The 25,311-nt window shown below is 42.5% G+C and overlaps 1 protein-coding gene across 1 annotated transcript in view; it reads left to right on the top strand.

Annotated features, from left to right (window-relative positions):
- arrdc1b (arrestin domain containing 1b) overlaps nt 1-25,311 on the top strand; it is a 50,516-nt gene that overhangs the window by 12,265 nt on the left and 12,940 nt on the right. Inside the window, exon 2 of the mRNA XM_038964666.1 lies at nt 12,701-12,811. Coding sequence (XP_038820594.1) covers nt 12,701-12,811 — 111 coding nt within the window. The remainder of the gene's footprint in view (nt 1-12,700; nt 12,812-25,311) is intronic.

Here is a 25,311-nt window from a genome sequence, read left to right as displayed (position 1 = left end):
TTTAATTAATGAATCAATTATACAATCATACAATCAATTTGACATATTTTTTTTTTTACCAATCTAACTACATAACATAAGGGTAATCATTTATTTGAATAGTAAATCTCGAGTCTATTAATGAACTACGTAAATCAAGATGTAACCTAGGCTTATTCACAATACAGGTGAATGCATATAGGAGTGCATGCATTGAGTTATTGAGCTTGTTTTGCTTAATTTCATGGGGCTACAGAGGAAAAACAGTCTGTTCCCTTCCATTTGGGACTTATTTTATTGTACTGATCAACAGCTTTTCAATAGAAGAATCAACCCTTTCTTTTATGAAAGTGCGCACTGTTTCTATACGTTATTCTCACGCACAGAAGATGATATTGAGAGATGTGAGGCAGGGGAGATGAAGAAAATTTTATAATGTTTTTGGTGACAATCAACTTTGAAATCAGCAATATTTTGCATTATCACTGTTTTGTACTATGGTAGTGAATAGATGTTAGCTTCAGCTGTAAGCTAGCAAGGAAAGTTGACCTACAAAGCTTGAAGCTACCGGTGTGTTCTGGCCTGTAATGCTAATGGTCATTGTTGTGCGAACAGTAATTAACAGGTTCAAAAAATGTACATGCCCTGTAGCATTATTCAAGTGTGTTAACTTCTATGCAACATAAGTGACGATACAGCCCAGACTCCAAGGGAGTGCAGTCATTCCTCAGGACAGGCTACAGCTAGCAATGAGTAAGTGGAGCAGGCATGGAGCAGGCACGGTGATAGACAGACTTGATCCTCTCTCAAATCAGCACACAACGTGAGACACATTTGACAGAAGTAACAAAAGTAGCAAAAATTCTAGTACCGAACCCACACTAGAATGGTCAATGTGGCTAATTTTCGGTTTATCGTCCCAGCTCTAGGCATTGGGCCAGCACGAGCAGCCAGAACAGCTTCAATGCGCTTAGGCATATATTCTACAAGTGTCTGGAACTATATTCGAGGGATGTGACACCATTCTTCCACAAGATGGTGGTGGCTCAAGAATCTCCCATAAGTGTTCCATTGGGTTGAGATCTTGTGACTGAGACACACATACACACACTCTTTTAACCCTCCATGCTCTTTTGTGAGACCCCTCTTTCAAAGTCACTGAGATCTCTTCTAGCCATGGTAGCCAAAATAATGGGCAAGTGTTTCCTTTATTTTGGCAGTTACCTGTAGCTTGTCTAGAGATCAAAACCCTTCCTGGGTGGAGATGGATGAGTCACCTACCACTTGTACATTGTGTAAGAGACAGAGACATTGGTTTCCTGCTTAGAGATACAGATTACATTTTGATTGTCATTATCTACACACCAAGTGGATTTTCCAGTTAGCGTGTGCTGTTCTCTGTTGTTAACTTGATATAATGTGACAGGCACTTAGCCTGGTGTTGTATTGTTTGTTAAGGCTGTATGAGCTCATAAAACTATCTGGTTTCCTGTAACCCTCATGATAACAAGGATCCAAACATTGATCAAGCCTTGGAATGATTGTCTTGAAAGGCCAGGGTTCACCCATCCTTGGAGACAGAGGCCCTTGTAGACAGAAGGGATGGGAGAGGTTGTGTTGGGGGTGGTGTGGAGCTGGAAGATTGTCTGGAATGTCACACATTCCACAGTTAACAGAACCACTCTCTACTGCTGGACACAGAATGGGTGGTTTGATGAATCTGAGCTGACTACACAACACACAAGACCACTGTACACTGAGTGTATAATAACCACTATCACCTGAGACAGGTAAGCAAGCCAGCAGCTGTCTTGTGTGTGTGTGTGAGGGTAATGTGTTGGTTACCATGACACCAACTCTGATCAATGGCCACTGGAGAGAGGGGATTTCTACCTTCCCCCTTCACCTCTCCACCTGTGATAGCCCTCCCCTCTCCTCCCCCTCTCCTCAAAACAAAGGCTCATCTTGCCTCAGGAGTCTCTTCATCTCCATCTAGTTTACATCATGTCACACAACAGTTTATGCTACTTGTATTTTTTTGTATGGTAATGGATTCATGCTCGAAATTCATTTATCAGGTCACACATTTCTTTATTTGACCTAGTTTGCTATATGTCAGATCAAGTGGCAAAATTCCCAACCTGGCCCAATTCCATCATGGCTACCTAATTATCCCCCTCATTCCGAATTGGCATATATCACTCCTCACCTCTCCACCTGATAGCTGATGTGTAGGGAGTGTTCTGGCACAAAAATGGTCACCGTGCATTTGGGGTGAAGTGAGTTTCTCCCTACTATGTAAAGTGCTTTGACTATCCATGTTGGTAGAAAGCACTATATAAATCCAATCTATTATTATTATTATTAAGTTGAGTATTTAAGGATTCAACGCAACATGACCCAAACTGACATGGTTATTTCCTATTGGTGCACGTGGGTAAATACAAGAGTAACAACATTCACCCATTTTTGAACTTCTCAGGATTCTAAGAAATGCTTTAAGGTAGTAGTTGAAGTAGTTGAACTAATTTGATGAGTATTTGAGCAGGCCTTTACATAGACACACATTGATGTGCATAGACTTCACAGATTTCCTCAAATTACAATCTACTTCTTCCACAATAATTCAGCAGATCCTCCAACTCAACAATGTGTAACATAATTAGTATTTGATTTAAACTGATTTTTGCAAGATACTACGAGGCAACAAACCAGTTTGTACAGTAGGCTATACATAGGATTATCTCATATGGCCTATATAAAACTAATTCCAAAGGCTCAAAGATTAACATTATAGACAAAAGCCTAATGGCAATCAGTCACAATCAACAATTAGAAAAACTGTGCCTTTTTGATGGACGATTTAACATATACTCATCGTGCTGCTGTGCCTTATCTGTATGTACACAATCAAAGCAGATGTCCCCATATTGCAAATAAATCCCTCTGAAAGGCAAGGCAGGGTTTAGGCCTACCTCTGGCTCTTATTTTAACTCTGCAGTATGGTTGGAGGAAATGTACAAGACCTATACAAAGTCTTAAAAGGAGAGCGAGGATGCCAAGAGTAGCCGACTCTACAGTTTTGTTACATGGTTTGTAATGGCTCGGCTGTGGGCCAGACTGGCTCAGACAGAGGATGCTTGGTAGGGAAATGTGTGGAGGAGAACTGCAAACTCTTACAGTGCATTCGGAAAGTATTCAGACCCCTTGACTTTTTCCACATTTTGTTACGTTACATCCTTATTCTAAAATGTATTAAATCGTTTTTCCTCCTCATCAATCTACACACAACACCCCATAATGACAAATCAAAAACAGAAATATTTTATAAAAAGAAAAAAAAAGAAATATAAAATGTACATAAGTATTTAGACCCTTTACTCAGTACTTTGTTGAAGTACCTTTGGCAGCGATTACAGCTATGAGTCTTCTTGGGTATGACGCTACAAACTTGGCACACCTGTATTTGGAGAGTTTCTCCCGTTTTCTCTTTGCAGATCCTCTCAAGCTCTGTCAGGTTGGATGGGGAGCGTCGCTGCACAGCTATTTTTTATTTTTTTATTATTATTTTTTATCTATTTAATTTTACCCCCTTTTTCTCCCCAATTTTGTGGTATCCAATTGTTAGTAATTAATATCCTGTCTCATCGCTACAACTCCCGTACGGGCTCGGGAGAGACGAAGGTCGAAAGCCATGCATCCTCCGAAACACAACCCAACCAAGCCGTACTGCTTCTTAACACAGCGCGCATCCAACCCGGAAGCCAGCCGCACCAATGTGTCGGAGGAAACACTGTGCACCTGGCGACCTTGGTTACAAGGATATCCCTACCGGTCAAACCCTCCCTAACCCGGACGACGCTAGGCCAATTGTGCGTCGCCCCACGGACCTCCCGGTCGCGGCCGGCTGCGACAGAGCCTGGGCGCGAACCCAGAATCTCTGGTGGCACAGCTAGCGCTGCGATGCAGTGCCCTAGACCACTGCGCCACCCGGGAGGCCTGCACAGCTATTTTTATGTCTCTCCAGAGATGATCGATCGGGTTCAAGTCCAGGCTCTGGCTGGGCCTCTCAAGGACATTCAAAGACTTGTCCCGAAGCCACTCCTGCGTTGTCTTGGCTGTGTGCTTAGGGTCGTTGTCCTGTTGGAAGGTGAACCTTTGCCCCAGTCTGAGGTCCTGAGCGCTCTGGAGCAGGTTTTCATCAAGGATCTCTCTGTACTTTGCTGCATTCATCTTTCACTCGATCCTGACTAGTCTCCCAGTCCCTGCCGCTGAAAAACATTCCCACAGCATGATGCTGCCACCACCATGCTTCACCGTAGGGATGGTATTGGCCAGGTGATGAGCGGTGCCTAGTTTCCTCCAGACGTGACTCTTGGCATTCAGGCCAAAGAGTTCAATCTTGGTTTCATCAGACCAGAGAATCTTGTTTCTCATGGTCTGAGATTCCTTTAGGTGCCCTTTGGCTCTTATGTGCCTTTTACTGAGTTGTGGCTTCCGCCTGACCACTCTACCATAAAGGCCTGATTGGTGGAGTGCTGCAGAGAAGATTGTCCGTCTGGCCGTCATTGTAAATAAGAACTTGTTCTTAACTGACTTGCCTAGTTACATAAAGGTTAAAAATAAATAAACATGGACAGGACTAAGGAGTTTAGAAAATGTGATGAGTTGTTCGCTTCCTGGACCAAACCTCACACGGGTAAAGCGCTCACTAAACAACATCTTTCCAACTAGGAGATGCTACCTTTTATAGGGTAGGAGGGATGCCCTTCTCTGATGCACACTTCTCGATGTCCAGCCAATCATGGCTGGCATAGTGCAATGAAGGCTTCTGATGAACACAGTGGTGGTGTATTCCATAGTGAAATACCTCACTTATCCTATCAGAGAAACAGGGTAACAGTGCTAAAGTCATAGCCTAAAGTTTTCACTCTGGGTGCTCCTGCAGTAGCACCGTGCCCAGACCCCAAACATTTCCCCCCAATTAGGCTCAGGTCCAGTCAGACGTCATGACCTGAGGAGGGCCGCATGCTGTCTGCATCAGAGTTTACCCTGCCCCTGCCATGCAGCAGCTCTGAGCAGCATACCGCCAGCTAGAGTTTGGTTATCCCCAAAGAGCACATAATGATATTAGTGGAAATCAGCAGAGATTAAGAAGGGGGATGGATGTCTGTTCTGCCCCTTCTTTTATGGCCAGTCAGCAGTCAGAGATGAGGAGTCAGGCATGAGCACTTACTGACCACTATACTCTCAATTAGAGCTAGGATGATAAACAGAAAGTTACCGACATTGCCTTCCTCTTACCGAAGCATTTTGCATAAGCCAGTAATTTTCTTTGATTTTGCAATACATTCCTGTAGATTATTCTAAAACCATTAGCCTATTTGATCAACAGTAATAGCCTATGCATTATTTTTATTCCTGCTATGAAAGTATCTGCCTGTCCACGTTTTGCTGTCGGCTGCTGTGTGAGCAAGCCACTTGGACTCCCTCTCATTGTGAGCATGGAGAAGTGAGAGATGCATTCTGAGAAGTGACTGACCGGCTCGATCTTATGTAGCAAAATTTGAAATTGTGTTTTTTACATTAGATAAAAGTAGAGACTCAGAGCTAGAAAATGGTATATCATATACTACAGTTGAGGAACAAAAAGTCAGTAATTCTGCTTTGAAAGTTGATAAACTTGTAACCTAATTTTTTGGGGGAAAATGGCCCTTGAATGTTTTGGTACACCTTTAGTATTAGAGAGCTCTTCTTTGTCTTCACCCATTCAGCATCGTTCACACTTGTCTCTTAACTTCTCTAGGGTAGGGGGCAGCATTCGGAATTTTGGATGAAATGCATGCCCAAATTAAACTGCCTGCATCTCGGGCCCAGAATATATGATATGCATATAACTGGTAGATTTGGATAGAAACACTCTAAAGTTTACAAAACTGTTAAAATAGTGTCTGTGAGTATAACAGAACTGATTTGGCAGGCAAAACCCTGAGAAAAATCCATTCAGGATTTTTTTTTTTTTTTTTTTTTTTAGTTTTCTTTTCAATGCCAATACAGTATCCATTGACTTAGGACTCAAAATGCAGTTTCTATGCCTTCCACTAGATGTCAACAGTCTTCAGAAAATGTTTCAGGCTTGTATTCTGAAAAATGAAGAAGTAAGAGCAGTCTGAATGAGTGGACCCTGCCGTGTCACAGAGCTTTTTCCTGCGCAAGACCGAGAGAGTGCGTTTCTTGTTTACATTTTATATTGACGACGTTATTGTCCGGTTGAAATATTATTGATTATTTAGGCTAAAAACAACCTGAGGTTTGAATATAAACATCGTTTGACATGTTTCTATGAACTTTACGGATACAATTTGGATTTTTTTGTCTTTCTGTTTTTACTTTGTTTGAGCCTGTGCATTACTGAAAGAAACGCGCGAACAAAACTGAGGTTTTTGGGTATAAAGAGACTTTTTAAAAATCTGACATCGTGGTTGGATTCACAAGCAGTTAATCTTTAAACCTATGTAAAATATGTTTTGTTTTCTGAATTTTTATAATGAGTATTTCTGTATTTGAATTTGGCGTCCAGCAGTTTCACTGGCTGCTGTAGAGGTGGGATGCTACCGTCTCACGTGCCCAAGAGAGGTTAAGCCTTAGCCCCACCCAGCTCTTTAAGGAGACACATGTGAGGCCATGTACTAAACAACCAAATATTTCAAGACTAAAGGCTGGTTTATACTACGGGTGTGTTCATATATTCAATCTAGAGTGCTATAGAGTGCTATAGTGTGCTCAGTGCGCGCTCTGGTCGTTCGTAAACTCAGAGCTTTGTCACATTGTCCATTCATAAACACAGAACTTTCAGAGCTCACACTGGACACTCTGGCCGAGGAGTAGGGTTGATTGAGCGTTCTGACCTAACAACAGCAGTCAAGCACCCAAGCTAACTGGCTAACGTTGGCTAGCTACTTCCAGACACAAATGAGGGAACAGTTCACTCTGACCATTTTACTAGCCCTAGCAGAGCTGGTTAGGCTGTTTTTAAGTTATACAGAGCGTTGGTGACTACAACTGTGCTGCTGGCAACAATTTAATTACACTTTTTTGCCAACCTTTACTGACCAGTTCAACGGGTGTTGAGTGTTCGAAAATTCGTAAATTCGTCAGTTATTCTGCGAATTTACCAGCTATGTCTTACGACAGTTGTCGCAGTGACATCATGAACATTCTATTGAAATGGTTACTTGCATAGTGGAGTCTTTTGTTTAGACACAATGAACCATAATTCCAACTCATAACGTTACTACCCTGCATGAATCTGCAGGTAAATAACCAACCAGGTTCAATGTTAGCTAGCTAGCAATGCAAATGGCTCTGAGATACGAATAATATTACTACACAGCCAGCCAGCCAGCTAACATTAGCTAGCTTGCTGAAAGCAAGAGGCTCTCTAATTGTTTGCAGCTCTTTAAGATTTAATGAGGATAGTGAGCAGGGCATTGGATTACTGGAGTGTAAGGATGGGAAATGTTGAGAATGACTAAGTACGGCTGATCTCTGCCCTGCTAATGGGCCTCATGTAAAACTGTAGGCTACAGGTTTTCATTGGTGTTGTAACTTTAAAAGGGATGTGTGCTGTGAATAGAAACATTCAAGTAAAGTGAAGGTGGACAGATCTCAACAGGGAGTATCAAGTCTTCAGCTTTCTCGCTTGTTGCAAACACCATTCTTTATTTAGGGGAAGTCAGCATGGATTTGGCTCCTTGAAAGGTTCCACCCTTTTTTATCTAAGGATGCTTAATCTTATGTGAACTTATGTGTATATGTGTGGGTGTGTATGCTACTGTTGACATCACGTGGACCTCTAAGACTCTGAGAACATCCATGGAATATTCCTCCTGGTCTCCCAATAAATTCAGCAGACCTTTTTAATCTGCTCATTAATACTCCTGATCTAGCTGTGATGAAATACCAGCCTCTGGACAGACACAATCCTCCCCTTGTCTGAGCCACAGTTCCGCTCCTTGTTTTGGCTGGAGGAAAATGAGCTACCTCTGTCTTTTATTGTTCTCTTAAATGCCAGACCTTAAACAAACCCACTGTAGCTCCTCTGTTTTCAGCCCCACCAGTTGAAACCCTTCTAAGGGTGCTCGTAAACAAGGAAATATCATTATCAGCCCAAAGTTAGCAGTCTGTCTTTTGTTTTCCCTGCCATCTTCCCTGCCATCTTTCCTGGCCCACACGCTGACTCATTGTTGCCATGCAGGGATGTCACTAGGGGTCATGTTCTCTAACTGAATGACTTCATATCATGGCCCTGATTGGTTGCACTGTCAGGGCAGGAGATTTCTTCCCAACAAGATATTTGCATTGCCCACCTAGGCATGTACCAAAATATTAACTAGGCCAATAACATTAACCAAAGGTTTAAACAGCCATGTCAAATCACAGGAACTCTAGGATCTATAGTCCCGTGTAGCTAAATTGGTAGAGCATGGCACCAGGGTTGTCGGTTCGATTCCTACGGGGGACCAGTATGAAGAAAGTATTAAAATGTATGCAGTCACTACTGTAAGTCGCTCTAGATAAGAGCGTCTGGTAAATGACTAAAATGTCAAATGTTTGAAAGTTCGAAAGAACACAGACACATTACAAACAGTAATGCAATATTGCATAACAGTTTCTATGAAAGTGTGCCCTCAAAGACATTCCTGTGGGAAGAGGAGAAAGGATGTAATGTCAGGTATAATAGGTCCTAGACAAAATGTCCTTCAAACCTACACAAAGAAGTGAGGGGAAGAAAATGTGAACTATTCTAAGCTCTCAACCAAGGGATAAGGAGTGCTTATAATTAGAGGTCGACCGATTAATCGGCATGGCCGATTAATTAGGGCCGATTTCAAGTTTTCATAACAAAGGGGTAATCTGCATTTTTGGACGCCAATTATGGCCGATTACATTGCACTCCACGAGGAGACTGTGTGGCAGGCTGACCACCTGTTACGCGAGTGCAGCAAGGAGCCAAGGTAAGTTGCTAGCTAGCATTAAACTTATCTTATAAAAACAATCAATCTTAACATAATTACTAGTTAACTACACTTGGGTGATGATATTACTAGTTTAACTAGCTTGTTCTGCGTTGCAAATAATCAATGCGGTGCCTGTTAATTTATCATCTAATCACAGCCTACTTCGCCAAACGGGTGATGATTTAACAAGCGCATTCGCTGTCGTTGCACGAATGTACCTAATCATAAACATCAATGCCTTTCTTAAAATCAATACACAATTATATATTTTTAAACCTGCATATTTAGTTAAAATAAATTAATGTTAGCAGGCAATTTTAACTAGGGAAATTGTGTCACTTCTCTTGCGTTCTTTGCAAGCAGAGTCATGGTATATGCAGCAGTTTGGGCCGCCTGGCTCTTTGCAAACTGTGTGAAGACCATTTCTTCTTAACAAAGACCGTAATTAATTTGCCATAATTTAAAATAATTATGACATAACATTGAAGGTTGTGCAATGTAACAGCAATATTTAGACTTATGGATGCCACCCGTTCGATAAAATACGGAACGGTTCTGTATTTCACTGAAAGAATAAACGTTTTGTTTCCGGATTTGACCATATTAATGACCTAAGGCTCGTATTTCTGTGTGTTTATTATATTATAATTAAGTCTATGATTTGATTTTTGATCGAGCAGTAAGCATTCATTCAAACAGCACTTTCCTGCGTTTGCCAGCAGCTCTTCGCAATGCTTGAAGCACAGTGCTGTTTATGACTTCAAGCCTATCAACTCCCGAGATTAGGCTGGCAAAACTATAGTGCCTATAAGAACATCCAATAGTCAAAGGTATATGAAATACAAATGGTAGAGAGAGAAATAGTCCTATAATTCCTATAATAACTATAACCTAAAACTTCTTAACAGGGAATATTGAAGACTCATGTTAAAAGGAACCACCAGCTTTCATAGGTTGTCATGTTCTGAGCAAGGAACTTAAACATTGGCTTTTTTACATGGCACATATTGCACTTTTACTTGCTTCTCCAACACTGTGTTTTTGCATTATTTAAACCAAATTGAACGTTTCATAATTTACTTGAGACTAAATATGTTTTTATTTATGTATTATATTAAGTTAAATTAAAAGTGTTCATTCAGTATTGTTGTAATTGTCATTATTACAAATATATATATAAAAATCGGCCGATTTATTTGGTATCGGCTTTTTTGGTCCTCCAATAATCGGCATCGGTAACGGCGTTGAAAAATCGTAATCGGTCGACCTCTACTTATAATACAACCATCCATGTTTGTCAAGGTCCTGATCATATGAACACTTCCAGTACTGGAGTAGCCTACGCTGGCTGATCCTTTTGGGATCAGCTTTAATCTGTATCCTGTGAACGGGGAGAATAAACTTTGAAAATTGAGCCGGTGTTCTCCACGCCTACTGACATGTTTCTCCGACACTTATTGAACCGTGGAATAGGCCTTGGAAGGACTCCAGCGTATTGGAGTGAACACAAAGACAGACACTGAGTCAGAACTCTCTCTAGTCTCTCCCCTCTCCTCTCTCCCAAACAGCAATGCATTCTCTGATAATTTGTTGTGTTTGTTTGATGCCCAGAGGTTGTAAATACTTCATGGGTGGTCTGGTAAGGGATGGCTCAAGACTGCTAAACTACTGTTAACATTACTATGTGTGAGTGATTCTTGTAGGCACTGTTGGTAGGTGTATGAAGGCATATAGTTCTGCTGACACAGGAAGTCATGTGCTGCCTGACAGTCAGTCTGTCTGCTGTGGTGGTGGGGTTAGCAGATTAGAGATAGCTAGCTAACTCTACTGTCACCAGTGGAGGGGAGCCATCTTCTACTTGTGTATGTCGCTCGGTCACACAGTCCATAACTGCGCAGTGTCATATGCTACCACTTCCATCCCCTGTACAGATCTCTCCATCTCTGACCTTTCTCTCTCCCTCCATTTCTGACAATGTGAGGCCATGAGGGAACATGATGCTATAAGGGAGGAGGAGCGTGACCTTGTGTGAACATGGTGTTCCACTGCACATTATCAAAAGGTTTCAATTCTGAGAGATATGGACAGAGTCAGACAGAGCTCTGACTACAAAGAAAGGGGGATATCTAGTCAGTTGTAAAACTGAATGCATTCAACTGAAAAATCTCTGAATCAGAGAGGTGCGGGGGGCTGCCTTAATCAACATCCATGTCATCAGCGCCCGGGGAACAGTGGGTTAACTGCCTTGCTCCGAACGACAGATTTTTATCTTGTCAGCTTGGGGATTCGATCCAGCAACCTTTCACTTACTGGCCCAACGGTCCTACCCGCCAGGCTACTTGCTTCCCCTACAGCCATTGACATGTGCTGTAATGCAGTGCTGTGTGGTGAATTGGGCTTTAGAAAATCCCCCAGGCTTACCCAACCAGAACTTTTTTTCCAGAATGGATATTTCTAACAATCATTGCACACAAAATGGTCCCCATTCGACACTGGTTTCATATGAATATTGGCGAACACTGATACTGTTTCTTCGCTGTTTCCTCCACCCTCTCCATCTGTTAACTACACAATACAATCAAGTGTCTGTTTTGTTTGATTATTTACAACCAAGAGAGAATAGAGCCACTCTGCCCAGCAGCAGCAGCCGCCGCTAATGACCAAATTTAACCCATTGTGCTTTTTACAGCCAAACACATGACTGGCTCAACTGTTCTGGGGAACTACTGTAAGCTTCATATTGTAAAATAATGTGACCAATGAAATTAAGGATGGAATCTGCTTTATCTCCTAACATATTGCACAAGTTGACTCTAGGTATTTATTAGCTTAAAAAGTAGCCTCAAATGTATTGAAAACTTCAAAGAAATCGTTTTGGAAAAACCATCCTGTGGATTTTTACAAATACCCCGATATACGATTTACCGCTCAAGCCTAGTATGGAACTCAACACAGCGGTCCTTAAACCACACAGAGCCTCTCCTTACATCACGTCACATGTGCTGTGTCTGCTGTGTGCGGTGTGATCATGATTGTCACTCTCAGATCCCTCTGAGGATCACACTAACCCTCTGGGGAGAGATAGGAGCTTATCATAGATTAGTAGTGGCTGCATGTATGCTACATCATTAAACATGATAAAAATCTCCTGGAACATGTCTAGGTTGACCTTTACTTACATAATGATAATATTACCCAGAAAAGTTCGGGTTCATCTGAAGTTTGATGTAGAGTCTGCCTATCCCGATAGGGCAAGGGTGGCTGGCTTACCCGATATAGGCTAGCAATTGGAATTTACTTGCATTAGCTTGTTAGTAACATATTCAATAGCCCCATCGAACAGGTGAGTGGTGAGGCTATTCCAGTCTATGATACAGATCACTCTACAAACCCCTCGCTATTGAATGTTTAGTGCTGCTATTTTTACACAGCACAGTGAGCACACCAGGGCCAAGGGTTTCATTTAAAGGGGTTCATGTTGAACATGTGGCTTCCTGTCAACAGCAAAACATATTTATAGACACCATTCATTGAAAACTCTGCTATTTGGTGTTTATAGCATCCATATGTGTTTTTTTTTTTGTACCAGCTCATGACAGATAGAAAATCTCATAATGGAAACACCCATCTTTAGAGAACTATGAATGATAGACAAAGTTAGTTAACTGCACAGTTGATTGAATCTTTTCTTTCCATTCCAGCCATTAAGGTGAACTGCCTGGGATCATGTGGGGTCTCCAACAAAATGAACGACACGTCGTGGACACTGGAAGAGCAATACTTCAGCAGCACACTGTCTGTAGCTGACAAAGGTGAGGATTATGGAAGCCATTTTGGGGCTACTGATACAAAATATATAGAGTATAACGTATAGAATGAGAATCTAAATAGACGCTGGTCGAGTTGCAGCCCTCTTCATCTCTGTTGAATTATAAAATGCTGTGACGTGTATGATAATGTAGCATTCTGCCGCTCGATTAGGTTTTTGGCCTAAAGGGTGGTTTTGCACTTTTTATAGTGGTGATCATTCTGAAGTATAATTACAATTTTACACACCTCTTGAGACAAAATACTGAAACTGCCAATCAGCTGAAATAATAGGTCCCTGCAGGGGTGTTCCTGTACTAAATGTTCTGTCTGCGAACATGGCTGTACCTAAAAATTGCTGATAAAGAGAAGGGATGTGCTGTGCTCCACAGAACCCGTCTGTTTGTCTCCCGATTGTCTTGTGGTGGTGTTCTGGCGTAGAACATTCATAGTCATTTACTCTGTGTTATTCTGTAATTGTCACGCCCTGATCTGTTTCACTTGTCCCTGTGATTGTCTCCACCCCCGCCAGGTGTCGCTTATTTTCCCCAGTGTATTTATCCCTGTGTTTCCTGTCTCTCTGTGCAAGTTCGTCTTGTATGTTTCCAAGTCAACCAGCGGTTTTCCCGTTCTCCTGCTTTTTGCATTCTCCTTTTTCTAGTCCTCCCAGTTTTGACCCTTGCCTGTTTCTGGACTTTGTACCCACCTGCTTGACCATTCTGCCTGCCTTGACCAAGAGCCTGTCTGCCACTCTGTACCTCCTGGACTCTGATCTGGTTTGGACCTTTTTGCCGGTCCACGACCATTCTCTTGCCTACCCCTTTGGATTAATAAACATTGTAAGACCCCAACCATCTGCTTCCTGTGTCTGTATTTGGGTCTCGCCTTGTGCCTTGATAGTAATGTATCAAGTATTTCATGTACACTGTAATTGTTTTGAGTGTTAATTATTTTATGACTAATACATTCTATTAGTTGAATTGAGTAAATGCGTTCCTCGTTTTACAGAGTAATTCTTTGATTGACTATACGCTTATAATTTAGTAGGTCTATTGATAGTTGTTAATTACACTATACACATAGCTCATGCTTGGGTACCACCTTGACATCTATGATCTGCTTGCCTCTAAATGAATGCTAGAAAATTGGTTGCCAGGATTAGCTATATGTATCTAGTCTCTTAATAATCGCACAACGGTGCAAGTTAGACACATGTTCATTATAGTCATACTGAGAGGCCTTAATGAAGAACCCAGTTGCTTCCTGTGAGCAACAGGTGCACCTTTTTTGTTTATTATTAGTATTATTTTGAAGCTCTTATGGAAAACAGCAGAAAATGTATGTAAATAATGATTGTGAAAAAAGAAAGAAGCATTACTACAATGTGACGTCATCTATAAATATGGGTGACGAAGGCTGCTGCCAAAACGCATCTGTTTGTCCTGACCTCTGTTAAGAAGGCATTAAGGACAGCTTTTTTCCATCTATGTAACATTGCAAAAATCAGAAATTTTCTGTCCAAAAATGATGCAGAAAAATTAATCCATGCTTTTGTTACTTCTAGGTTAGACTACTGCAATGCTCTACTTTCCGGCTACCCGGATAAAGCACTAAATAAACTTCAGTTAGTGCTAAATACGGCTGCTAGAATCCTGACTAGAACCCAAAAATTTGATCATATTACTCCAGTGCTAGCCTCCCTACACTGGCTTCCTGTTAAGGCAAGGGCTGATTTCAAGGTTTTACTGTTAACCTACAAAGCGTTACATGGGCTTGCTCCTACCTATCTTTCCGAGTTGGTCCTGCCGTACATACCTACACGTACGCTACGGTCACAAGATGCAGGCCTCCTAATTGTCCCTAGAATTTCTAAGCAAACAGCTGGAGGCAGGGCTTTCTCCTATAGATCTCAATTTCTATGGAATGGTCTGCCTACCCATGTGAGAGACGCAGACTCGGTCTCAACTTTTAAGTCTTTACTGAAGACTCATCTCTTCAGTGGGTCATAGGATTGAGTGTAGTCTGGCCCAGGAGTGTGAAGATAAACGGAAAGGCTCTGGAGCAACGAATTGCCCTTGCTGTCTCTGCCTGGCCGGTTCCCCTCTCTCCACTGGGATTCTCTACCTCTAACCCTATTACAGGGGCTGAGTCACTGGCTTACTGGTGCTCTTTCATGCCGTCCCTAGGAGGGGTGCGTCACTTGAGTGGGTTGAGTCACTGACGTGATCTTCCTGTCTGGGTTGGCGCCCCCCCCCCTTGGGTTGTGCCGTGGCGGAGATCTTTGTGGGCTATACTCGGCCTTGTCTCAGGATGGTAAGTTGGTGGTTGAAGATATACCTCTAGTGGTGTGGGGGCTGTGCTTTGGCAAAGTGGGTGGGGTTATATCCTTCCTGTTTGGCCCTGTCCAGGGGTATCATCGGATGGGGCCACAGTGTCTCCTGACCCCTCCTGTCTCAGCCTCCAGTATTTATGCTGCAGTAGTTTGTGTCGGGGGGCTAGGGTTAGTTTGTTATATCTGGAGTACTTCTCCTGTCTTATCCGGTGTCCTGTGTGAATTTAAGTATGCTCTCTCTAATTCTCTCTTTCTCTCTTTCTTTCTCTCTCTCGGAGGACCTGAGCCCTAGGACCATGCCTCAGGACTACCTGGCATGATGACTCCTTGCTGTCCCCAGTCCACCTGGCCGTGCTGCTGCTCCAGTTTCAACTGTTCTGCCTGCGGCTATGGAACCCTGACCTGTTCACCGGACGTGCTACCTGTCCCAGACCTGCTGTTTTCAACTCTCTAGAGACCGCAGGAGCGGTAGAGATACTCTTAATGATCGGCTATGAAAAGCCAACTGACATTTACTCCTGAGGTGCTGACTTGCTGCACCCTCGACAACTACTGTGATTATTATTATTTGACCATGCTGGTCATTTAAGAACATTTGAACATCTTGGCCATGTTCTGTTATAATCTCCACCCGGGCACAGCCAGAAGAGGACTGGCCACCCCTCATAGCCTGGTTCCTCTCTAGGTTTCTTCCTAGGTTTTGGCCTTTCTAGGGAGTTTTTCCTAGCCACCGTGCTTCTACACCTGCATTGCTTGCTGTTTGGGGTTTTAGGCTGGGTTTCTGTACAGCACTTTGAGATATCAGCTGATGTACTAAGGGCTATATAAATAAATTTGATTTGATTTTGATTTGAAAATGTAAAGACTATTTCAGTGAGTGCAGAGTTTTCCTTCTAGTGTGTTAATGTTGTTCATACCTCAACATGTGAATGATCTGCCATGCATACGTGGTGAAACCTGTTGAGAATGTAGATTTGAGTGGAACAACACACTGGAACTGGAAGTCATTAAACCCAGGCAGGCCTGGTTGTGCTGTATGTGAGCTGTGGAGCATGCCCAGTAAGCAAAACAAGTATTTGACATTGACGTCAGGTGCATTTTAGGTGCTGAGTGAGGTGAAAATGTGAGGTGAAAATATTTATTTTACAGATGTTGAAAATACGTCATTTCTGGATGTTGAAAAAAAAAAAATGTTATTTTGATATAAGGCTTAAGGAATTTAGAATATATGTGTAGTTGAAATTTGACCATTGAATTTTCAACATCTAGGAAAGATGTATTTTTGACGTCCGGAAAATACGTAATTTACAGATGTTGAAAATATGTATTTTTCGGCCATTGATTCTATGGCCAAATTTTAACTACACATATATTCTCAATGCAGTAAGCATTATATCAAAATAAGAATTTTTCATGCCTCTTAACGGGATACTTTGGGATTTTTATCTACTTCCCGAGATAATTTTTATCCAGTATGAAGAAAGTTAGAGGCTATTTCGTGAGCCAATGCTTACTAGCATAAGCGCAGTGACTGGAAGTCTATGGTATCTACTAGCATGCTAGCTCATACCATAGACTTCGAGTCATTGCACTAACGCTAGTTAGCAATTGCGCTAACTCAAGTTAGCAACTTCCTTCAAACTGCAAGCAGAGATATAAAAATGGTATCTACGAATTCATCTGACTCTCGGGAAGTAGGTAAAGGGCTTCATTGCCAAAATCCTGAAGTATCCCTTTAATATAGGACAGATGAGCCAACTGAAGATTACAACAGAATATTTATTATTGCTCCCATCTGTCACATGCACTTATGTTGGTGTTTATCTACCTTAGTTGAATGCGTTTTACTGACTGTAAGTCGCTCTCTAGATAATAGCGTCTGCTGAATGACCAAAATGTACACTTACAAAGCATGCTGGGTATTATTGTAATGAGCTCCACCCCCAAACAAGTACACATCTGGTCGGTGCGGACCAGATCCAAATCTGAACAAATCATAGACTTCTAGGCTATGTTTCACAACTTTGAACATCACATTATAGTACGGCACAGCTTAGTACAGTAGAGCACAGTAGAGTCCTGTACGGTACAGGACAGTTGTCAAGTTTTATTCATTAGAGTAGAGTGTAGTAGAGTACCGTACAGTATAATTTAATTCAGTAGAGTTTAATTCAGAAGAGTACAGTACATTAGAGTAAATTTGGGTACAATACAGTACACTATACTTTACTGTACTCTGCTGTACATAACTGTACATAACATACTCTACTTTTCTTTACTGTGTACTGTAATGTACTATACTATGATGTACTGTGCTGTTCAAACTTGTGAAACATGGTTGTCTATGATTTGGTCCGATACTGATTTGGTCCGGACCAAATCTGGACCAAATATAGACGTCTATGTTTGGGCCAAATCAAGGCCAGTCCAGACCAGACCAAATCTGAACCAAACATAGACAGCTTTTTTTGGTTCTGTCGGGACAGACAACTGGGTATAATCCATGCTGGTTAGGTTAGCACACCACTACTATGTTGCTTAATTAATGTTTAACTCTGCCTCTCTCACCTATAGGCTCAGTGGTTTTTCACAGAGCTGGGAGGTGTTACTAGAGAGCAGTCTATTCAACTCTGTCTTCATTCTTTCTGTCTTCATTCTTCCAGTATACTTCATAGACTTTCCTTGTATGTTCATATATTCAATATCCATACTGATTCATTAACCCATAATTTTGGTGTTGCAAGCACTTTTCTCCAACAACCCACTGAGCCGTCTGACCACAAACGTTTAGAGAAAAGCCCCTCGTGTTTGTGTGAATGTGCTATTGGGTATCGTCATATACACTACATGGCCAAAAGAATGTGGACACCTGCTCATCGAACATCTCATTCCAAAATCATGGGCATTAATATGGAGTTCGTCCCCCCTTTGCTGCTATAACAGCCTCCACTCTTCTGGGAATGCTTTCCACTTGATGTTGGAACATTGCTGCGGGGACTTTCCATTCAGCCACAAGAGAATTAGTGAGGTCGGGCACAGATGTTGGGCGATTAGGCCTGGCTTGAAGTCTGCGTTTCAATTCATCCCAAAGGTGTTCAATTGGGTTGAGGTCAGGGCTCTGTGCAAGCCAGTCAAGTTCTTCCACACCGATCTCAACAAACCATTTATTTATGGACCTCGCTTTGTGCACGGGGGCATTGTCATGCTGAAACAGGAAAGGGTCTTCCCCAAACTGTTGCCACAAAGTTGGAAGCACAGAATTATTGTATGATGTAGCGTTAAGATTTCCCTTCACTGGAACTAAGGGGCCTAGCCCAAATCCGGAAAAAAGCCCCAGACCATTATTCCTCCACCACCAAACTTAACAGTTAGCAATATGCATTCGGGCAGGTAGTGTTCTCCTGGCATCCGCCAAACCCAGATTCATCTGTCGGACTGCTGGATGGTGAAGCGTGATTCATCACTCCAGAGAACGCATTTCCACTGCTCCAGAGTCCAATGGCAGCGAGCTTTACACCACTCCAGCCGACGCTTGGCATTGCACATGGTGATCTTTGGCTTGTGTGCGGCTGCTCGGCCATGGAAACCCATTTCATGAAGCTCCTGACGAACAGTTCTTGTGCTGACAATGCTTCCAGAGGCAGTTTGGAACTTGGTAGTGAGTGTTGCAACCGAGGAAAGACGATTTTACACGCTACATGCTTCAGCACTCGGGGGACCCATTCTGTGAGCTTGTGTGGCCTACCACTTCACGGCTGAGCCGTTGTTGCTCCTAGACGTTTCCACTTCCACTTAAAGTTAACCCGGGAAGCTTTAGCAGGGCAGAAATGTGACAAACTGACTTGTTGGAAAGGTAGCATCCTACGTTGACAGTGCCACTTTGAAAGTCACTGAGCTCTTCAGTACGGGCCATTCTACTGCCAATGTTCGTCTATGGAGATTGGATGGCCGTGTGCTCGATTTTATACACCTGTCAGTAATGGGTGTGGCTGAAATAGCCGAATCCACTAATTTGAAGGAGAGTGTAAATGTGAAACTATCAAACAGGTATCTATTTATTCAGTCTTTATTGAAGCTGGTGTGATCACAGATTGTGAATTGCAAATATGAATCTAGTCAGATTTGGCTGGCCATATTACTACTTGTCTAATAGACATTTCTTGCGGTCAATATTAATTACTGTCTCATTAACACTCAGTTGTGTAACGACAGATCAGTTCCATGCCTGTCTGTTTTATGTCCTAGTTAGTGGTTGTAATGTTCTGTCAATCCATTGGATCAGTTAAGGGGAATTTAATTAGATGCACTTGAATGTCTTTGCTGCTCAAAATTCCAGTCGAGCTGATTTAATATTTTTGATGTAATTTAGCCTCACAGAAGCATGTGAAATCCAGGACTATTCTTAGATCAAAGAACAACCATTTCCGAGAGCTGAAAGCAGTTGGAATCCAAGTACTGACTGTGCATGTTGCATACAAATAGGCGGAGGCATGCACAAACCCAAGCACAAGCTTTTACAGTGATTGTAGACGTTCTAGCATGCATGCATACAAATATGTTGGAGGTCCTTTAAGTGACACCTTATTTGTTTTCATTTCTTTGTAGAATTCCAATGTGTGTGCCGATCCTATACCACACATCAATCACGTAAACATCCCAAGAGATTATTAGAATCATCACTGGATGGGTTTGTGTAATTTACCACTTTTAACTATCCCAACACCTCTGACACACACACACACACACACACACACACACACACACACACACACACACACCAAAACTGGAGAGTCATAAATAATTAATTTCACATCCTCCTCTCATCTCCTCTTTATCTCAGTGTTTTTTTCCTATCCCATTTTTCCTCCCAACAATGGGCTCCTCTGCCTCTAGGTTATGTGACGCAGGCACAGCAGGGACACTAAGACAGGGAGGGGGACAGTGGTGGCCAACCACACAAGGGGACAAACGTGACCACTGTGGCTGACTATTAATGTGGTATGCCAGCCACACATGTAGAGTATGGGAGGGTACGCTGGGATGAGGCAGCGTACCCTCCCATACTCTGCTACTTCTGTTCATGTGACCCTCAGATATATCCTGCAGATGGTAGGGTGGTGTGTGTGTGTGTGTGTGACTGCGGTAAGCTGTCAGTCATCTTTAGCCAAACTGTGAAGAGGTGTTTGCATCTCATCTCTTTCCCAGTAGTCAGTGGATCAGTGCAAAGTTCCTGTACAAGTGTCTAAAAGGCCTCTATTGGTGGCTTTGGGTTTTTAGGAACAAATAACAAGTGATTCTGTGACCAGGTTTCCATCCAATCTTTTTATGCAAGTAAAGTACATGTCAGATAAAAAAAAAATCTGAAAAAAAATAAAAAAACTAAATATGCTAGACAAGGTGGAATCTTTTAGTGTCGGTAATATGAATTATATGTGAAATGTTGGGGGAAATGCTTTTATGCGAAAATGGGAATTTAACCACAAAAGGTATGTTTATGTGCGCTACACCATCATGCACAGCCTTTTATCTGCACCAAGTCAATTTGATGGAAACACATCTCTGGTAGGAAAATGCGCATATTGTTTTTATGCAGAGTTTTGAATATAAAACCTGTCGCCAATTGGATGTTAACCTAGCTGGTTACCATGAGGGGCCCCTGTGTTGAGGATCAGTGTGGCAGATGTGTTGTTACCTACCCTCATCACCTGGGGGCGACCCGTCAGGAAGTGCAGGATCCAGTTACAGAGAGAGGTGTTTAATCCCAGGGTCCTTAGCTTAGTGAGGAGCTTTGTGGGCACTATGGTGTTGAACACGGAGCTGTAGTCAATGAACAGCATTGCGTCATCTGCGGATCTGTTGGGACGGTATGCAATTTGGAGTGGGTCTCAGGTTTCCGGGATGATGGTCTTGATGTGAGCCATGACCAGCCTTTCAAGACCCTTCATGGCTACCGACATGTTACCTTCGTTTTCTTTGGCACAGGGACTATGGTGGTCTGCTTGAAACATGTAGGTATTACATACTCGGTCAGGGAGAGGTTGAAAATGTCAGTGAAGACTTGCCTGTTGGTTTGCGCATGCTCTGAGTACACGTCCTGGTAATCCGTCTGGCCCCGCAGCCTTGTGAATGTTGATCTGTTTCAAGGTCTTGCTCACATCGGCTACGGAGAGCGTGATGACACAGTCATCTGGAACTGGTGCTCTCATGCATGCTTCAGTGTTGCTTGCCTCGAAGCGAGCATAAAAGGTAATTAGCCCGTCTAGCAGGCTCGCTTCACTGGGCAGCTCGTGGCTGTGTTTCTCTTTGTAGTCCATAATAGTTTGCACGCCCTGCCACATCCGACGAGCATCAGAGCCGGTGTAGTAGGATTCAATCTTAATCCTGTATTGACGCTTTGCCTGTTTGATGGTCCTTCTGAGGGCATAGTGGGATTACTTGTAAGCGTCCGGATTCGTGACCCGCTTCTTGAAAGCGGCAGCTCTAGCCTTTAGCTCGGTGCGGATGTTGCCTGTAATCCATGGCTTCTGGTTGAGATACAGTTGAAGTCAGAAGTTTACATACACCTTAGCCAAATACATTTAAACTCAGTTTTTCACAATTCCTGACATTTAATCCTAGTAAAAATTCCCTGTCTTAGGTCAGTTAGGATCACCACTTTATTTTAAGAATGTGAAATGTCAGAATAATAGTAGAGAGAATTATTTATTTCAGCTTGTATTTCTTTCATCACATTCCCAGTGGGTCAGAAGTTTTCATACACTCAATTAGTATTTGGTAACATTGCCTTTGAATTGTTTAACTTGGGTCAAATGTTTCGGGTAGCCTCCCACAAGCTACCCACAATAAGTTGGGTGAATTTTGGCCCATTCCTCTTGACAGAGCTGGTGTAACTGAGTCAGGTTTGTAGGCCTCCTTGCTCGTGCACGCTTTTTCAGTTCTGCCCACACATTTTCTATAGGATTGAGGTCAGGGCTTTGTGATGGCCACTCCAATACCTTGACTTTGTTGTCCTTAAGCCATTTTGCCACACCTTTAGAAGTATGTTTGGGGTCATTGTCCATTTGGAAGACCCATTTGCGACCAAGATTTAATCTCTTGACTGATGTCTTGAGATGTTGCTTCAATATATCCACATCATTTTCTTTCCTCATGATGCCATCTATTTTGTGAAGTGCACCAGTCCCTCCTGCAGCAAAGCACCCCCACAACATGATGCTGCCACCCCCGTGCTTCACGGTTGGGATGGTGTTCGTCGGCATGCAAGCCTCCCCCTTTTTCCTCCAAACATAACGATGGTCATTATGGCCAAACAGTTATATTTTTGTTTCATCAGACCAGAGGACATTTCTCCAAAAAGTACGATCTTTGTCCCCATGTGCAGTTGCAAACCGTAGTCTGGCTTTTTCTGGTGGTTATGGAGCAGTGGCTTCTTCCTTGCTGAGCGGCCTTTCAGGTTATATCGATATAGGACTCGTTTTACTGTGGATATAGATACTTTTGTACCTGTTTCCTCCAGGATCTTCACAAGGTCCTTTGCTGTTGTTCTGGGATTGATTTGCACTTTTCATACCAAAGTACGTTTCTCTCTAGGAGACAGAACGCGACTCCTTCCTGAGCGGTATGATGGCTGCGTGATCCCATGGTGTTTATACTTGCGTACTCTTGTTTGTAAAGATGAACGTGGTACCTTCAGGCGTTTGGAAATTGCCCCCAAGGATGAACCAGACTTGTTGAGGTCTACAATTCTGTTTCTGAGGTCTTGGCTGATTTCTTTTGATTTTCCCATGATGTCAAGCAAAGAGGCACTGAGATTGTAGGTAGGCCTTGAAATATATCCACAGGTACACCTCCGATTGACTCAAATGATGTCAATTATCGTGGTCCCGTGTGGCTCAGTTGGTAGAGCATGGTGCTTGCAACGCCAAGGTTGTGGGTTCGATTCCCACGGGGGGCCAGTACAAAAAAAGTATGAATGTATGTACTTGTAAGTCGCTCTGGATAAGAGCGTCTGCTAAATGACTTAAATGTAAATGTAATTAGCCTATCAGAAGCTCCTAAAGCCATGACATAATTTTCTGGAATTTTCCAAGCTGTTTAAAGGCACAGTCAACTTAGTGTATGTAAACTTCTGACACACTGACAATTGTGATACAGTGAATTGTAAGTGAAATAATATGTCTGTAAACAATTGTTGGAAAAATGACTTGTGTCATGCACAAAGTAGATGTCCTAACCGTCTTGCCAAAACTATAGTTTGTTAACAAGAAATTTGTGGAGTGGTTGAAAAACTAGTTTTAATGACTCCAACCTAAGTGTATGTAAACTTCCGACTTCAACTGTACATGTATCCACCTCTAAATTAGAAGTGCCATTTCATATATATATACAGTGTGGAGAACAAGTATTTGATACACTGCCGATTTTGCAGGTTTTCCTACTTACAAAGCATGTAGAGGTCTGCAATATTTATCATAGTACACTTCAACTGTGAGAGACGGAATCTGAAACAAAAATCCAGAAAATCACATTGTATGATTTTTAAGTAATTAATTTGCATTTTATTGCATGACATAAGTATTTGATACATCAGAAAAGCAGAACTTAATATTTGGTACAGAAACCTTTGTTTGCAATTACAGAGATCATACGTTTCCTGTAGTTCTTCACCAGGTTTGCACACACTGCAACAGGGATTTTGGCCCACTCCTCCATACAGACCTTCTCCAGATCCTTCAGGTTTCGGGGCTGTCGCTGGGCAATACGGACTTTCAGCTCCCTCCAAAGATTTTCTATTGGGTTCAGGTCTGGAGACTGGCTAGGGCACTCCAGGACCTTGAGATGCTTCTTACGGAGCCACTCCTTAGTTGCCCTGGCTGTGTGTTTTGGGTTGTTGTCATGCTGGAAGACCCAGCCACGACCCATCTTCAATTCTCTTACTGAGGGAAGGAGGTTGTTGGCCAAGATCTCGCGATTCATGGCCCCATCCATCCTCCCCTCAGTACGGTGCAGTCGTCCTGTCCCCTTTGCAGAAAAGCATCCCCGAAGAATGATGTTTACACCTCCATGCTTCACGGTTGGGATGTTGTTCTTGGGGTTGTACTCATCCTTCTTCTTCCTCCAAACACGGCGAGTGGAGTTTAGACCAAAAAGCTCTATTTTTGTCTCATCAGACCACATGACCTTCTCCCATTCCTCCTCTGGATCATCCAGATGGTCATTGGCAAACTTCAGACGGGCCTGGACATGCGCTGGCTTGAGCAGGGGGACCTTGCGTGCGCTGCAGGATTTTAATCCATGACGGCGTAGTGTGTTACTAATGGTTTTCTTTGAGACTGTGGTCCCAGCTCTCTTCAGGTCATTGACCAGGTCCTGCCGTGTAGTTCTGGGCTGATCCCTCACCTTCCTGATGATCATTGATGCCCCACGAGGTGAGATCTTGCATGGAGCCCCAGACCGAGGGTGATTGACCGTCATCTTGAACTTCTTCCATTTTCTAATAATTGCGCCAACAGTTGTTACCTTCTCACCAAGCTGCTTGCCTATTGTCCTGTAGCCCATCCCAGCCTTGTGCAGGTCTACAATTGTATCCCTGATGTCCTTACACAGCTCTCTGGTCTTGACCATTGTGGAGAGGTTGGAGTCTGTTTGATTGAGTGTGTGGACAGGTGTCTTTTATACAGGTAACGAGTTCAAACAGGTGCAGTTAATACAGGTAATGAGTGGAGAACAGGAGGGCTTCTTAAAGAAAAACTAACAGGTCTGTGAGAGCCGAAATTCTTACTGGTTGGTAGGTGATCAAATACTTATGTCATGCAATAAAATGCAAATGAATTACTTCAAAATCATACAATGTGATTTTCTGGATTTTTGTTTTAGATTCCGTCTCTCACAGTTGAAGTGTACCTATGATAAAAATTACAGACCTTTACATGTTTTGTAAGTAGGAAAACCTGCAAAATCGGCAGTGTATCAAATACTTGTTCTCCCCACCGTATATATATATACAGTTGAAGTCGGAAGTTTACATACACTTAGGTTGGAGTCATTGAAACAAATTTTTCAACCACTCCACAAATTTCTTGTTAAAAAACTATAGTTCTGGAAAGTCGGTTAGGACATCTACATGACATGACATCTAAATGACAGAAGTCATTTTTCCCAAAATTGTTTACA

This window comes from Salvelinus namaycush, chromosome 26 (genome assembly GCF_016432855.1).
Source record: "Salvelinus namaycush isolate Seneca chromosome 26, SaNama_1.0, whole genome shotgun sequence".
NCBI classification, from domain to species: Eukaryota; Metazoa; Chordata; class Actinopteri; order Salmoniformes; family Salmonidae; genus Salvelinus; species Salvelinus namaycush.
Note: the sequence above shows the minus strand (reverse complement) of the source record. Positions and strands in the feature narration are given on the sequence as shown.